At 36.5% G+C, this 1,255-nt stretch overlaps 1 protein-coding gene across 1 annotated transcript; it reads right to left on the bottom strand.

Moving 5' to 3' along the window:
• Positions 1 to 226: 226 nt before the first annotated feature.
• LOC121965454 (rho family-interacting cell polarization regulator 2-like) lies at positions 227 to 766 on the bottom strand (the record flags this gene model as incomplete). The annotated part of the gene is made up of 2 exons (XM_042515599.1): positions 227 to 400; positions 605 to 766. Coding segments are annotated over 2 exons (336 nt in total), but the record flags the coding sequence as incomplete, so codon positions are not given.
• Between the last annotated feature and the right edge of the window lie 489 nt (positions 767 to 1,255).

The following is a 1,255-nucleotide window of genomic DNA, read 5'->3' as shown; positions in this document are numbered from 1 at the left end:
TAGCATAGTATATAGTGCAAAATAGATCAAAAAATTATAGTATAGTATGATGTCCAAAATGATTTAAGTCATAGTAATATGTCATCCAAAATAACAAAAAAAGTCATAGCATAGTATGCACTCCAAAATAGCATGAAAATGTCATGGTTCCTTTAAATTTTGTTATGCAAAGCATTTTCGAGCTATTCACGGCAGAAAGATGCAGATCGGAACCTCTTTTGCTTACCCTCTCTGGCCAAATGCAGCAGGTGTGTCTCCATGTCCTGCACCTCATGTTGTAAGATGTAGCTGTGGAACTGGAACACCGTCAGGACATCCTGGGAGAGCTCAGCCGCAGGAGGATTATGTGCCGCCACTAGATCGCTCCTGTCCACCATCTCACCCACAACGACTCCAATAACTGCAGAGAACAACTAGTTTCAAATAGTTTCTAGCCAACTAGAATGGCATTTGCATTTTGAAGAGCTATTTAATATTAAACAGTTTTCAACCACATTACATTCAGTTGAAACAAATTAAAAACACAGAAACAAAACTAAGTTTTAACATTTTATTTTATGTGCAACCTATGGCTTGTATGCAAAAATAAGAGAGATGATCCAACCTGTGTGAGCACTGTGTGGGTGTCTCTCCTGCAGCACTGCTGTGTAGCGCTGGTTCATGTGTTTGAACACTCTGTCCAGTGTGGTGTGGAAAAGTCCCGCAGAGCCGCTGCACTCTGACCACAGAGTCATCAGCTGTGGGCGCTCTGCGAGGCCCGGGAGAACTAAGAGAAAGAAAAGGTCAAAAGAGAGAGTCCATTCTCTTGTTTGTCGATAAGTTTTTATAAACTTACATAAAGCTCACATATTAATATCAAGTAAAGATTTTTACTTGAAAATACTTGATACCTTCCCCAAAGATTAAAAAATATGTTATTTAAAAAGTGTGCCATGAATCAGTTCATTCAAATATGGGGCAAAGGTAATGAGAAACATAACAAAACATGGCCCAAAAGTAAGAAAGAAATTTCTTAAATTTACCTGAAAATAAGCAAAAAAAAAGAAAAGTAAAAACCAAAAACAAACAAGAAAATGACCTAAAAAAGTGATTAGAATTATTTAAATATGTATACATTTTTGTTCTGTATCATAATTTTAAATCTAATTCTTACATGTTATTTTCTTGTCACCCTTTACTAATTTCTCACAATTTGTTGGACATTTCAAGCGAAGTTGGTCACCGCCTTTTTCCCCCCCTGTATTTTATTTGAAAG

This window comes from Plectropomus leopardus, unplaced genomic scaffold (genome assembly GCF_008729295.1).
Source record: "Plectropomus leopardus isolate mb unplaced genomic scaffold, YSFRI_Pleo_2.0 unplaced_scaffold20087, whole genome shotgun sequence".
Taxonomy (NCBI): domain Eukaryota; kingdom Metazoa; phylum Chordata; class Actinopteri; order Perciformes; family Serranidae; genus Plectropomus; species Plectropomus leopardus.
This window is presented reverse-complemented; position numbering and strand designations above follow the sequence as displayed.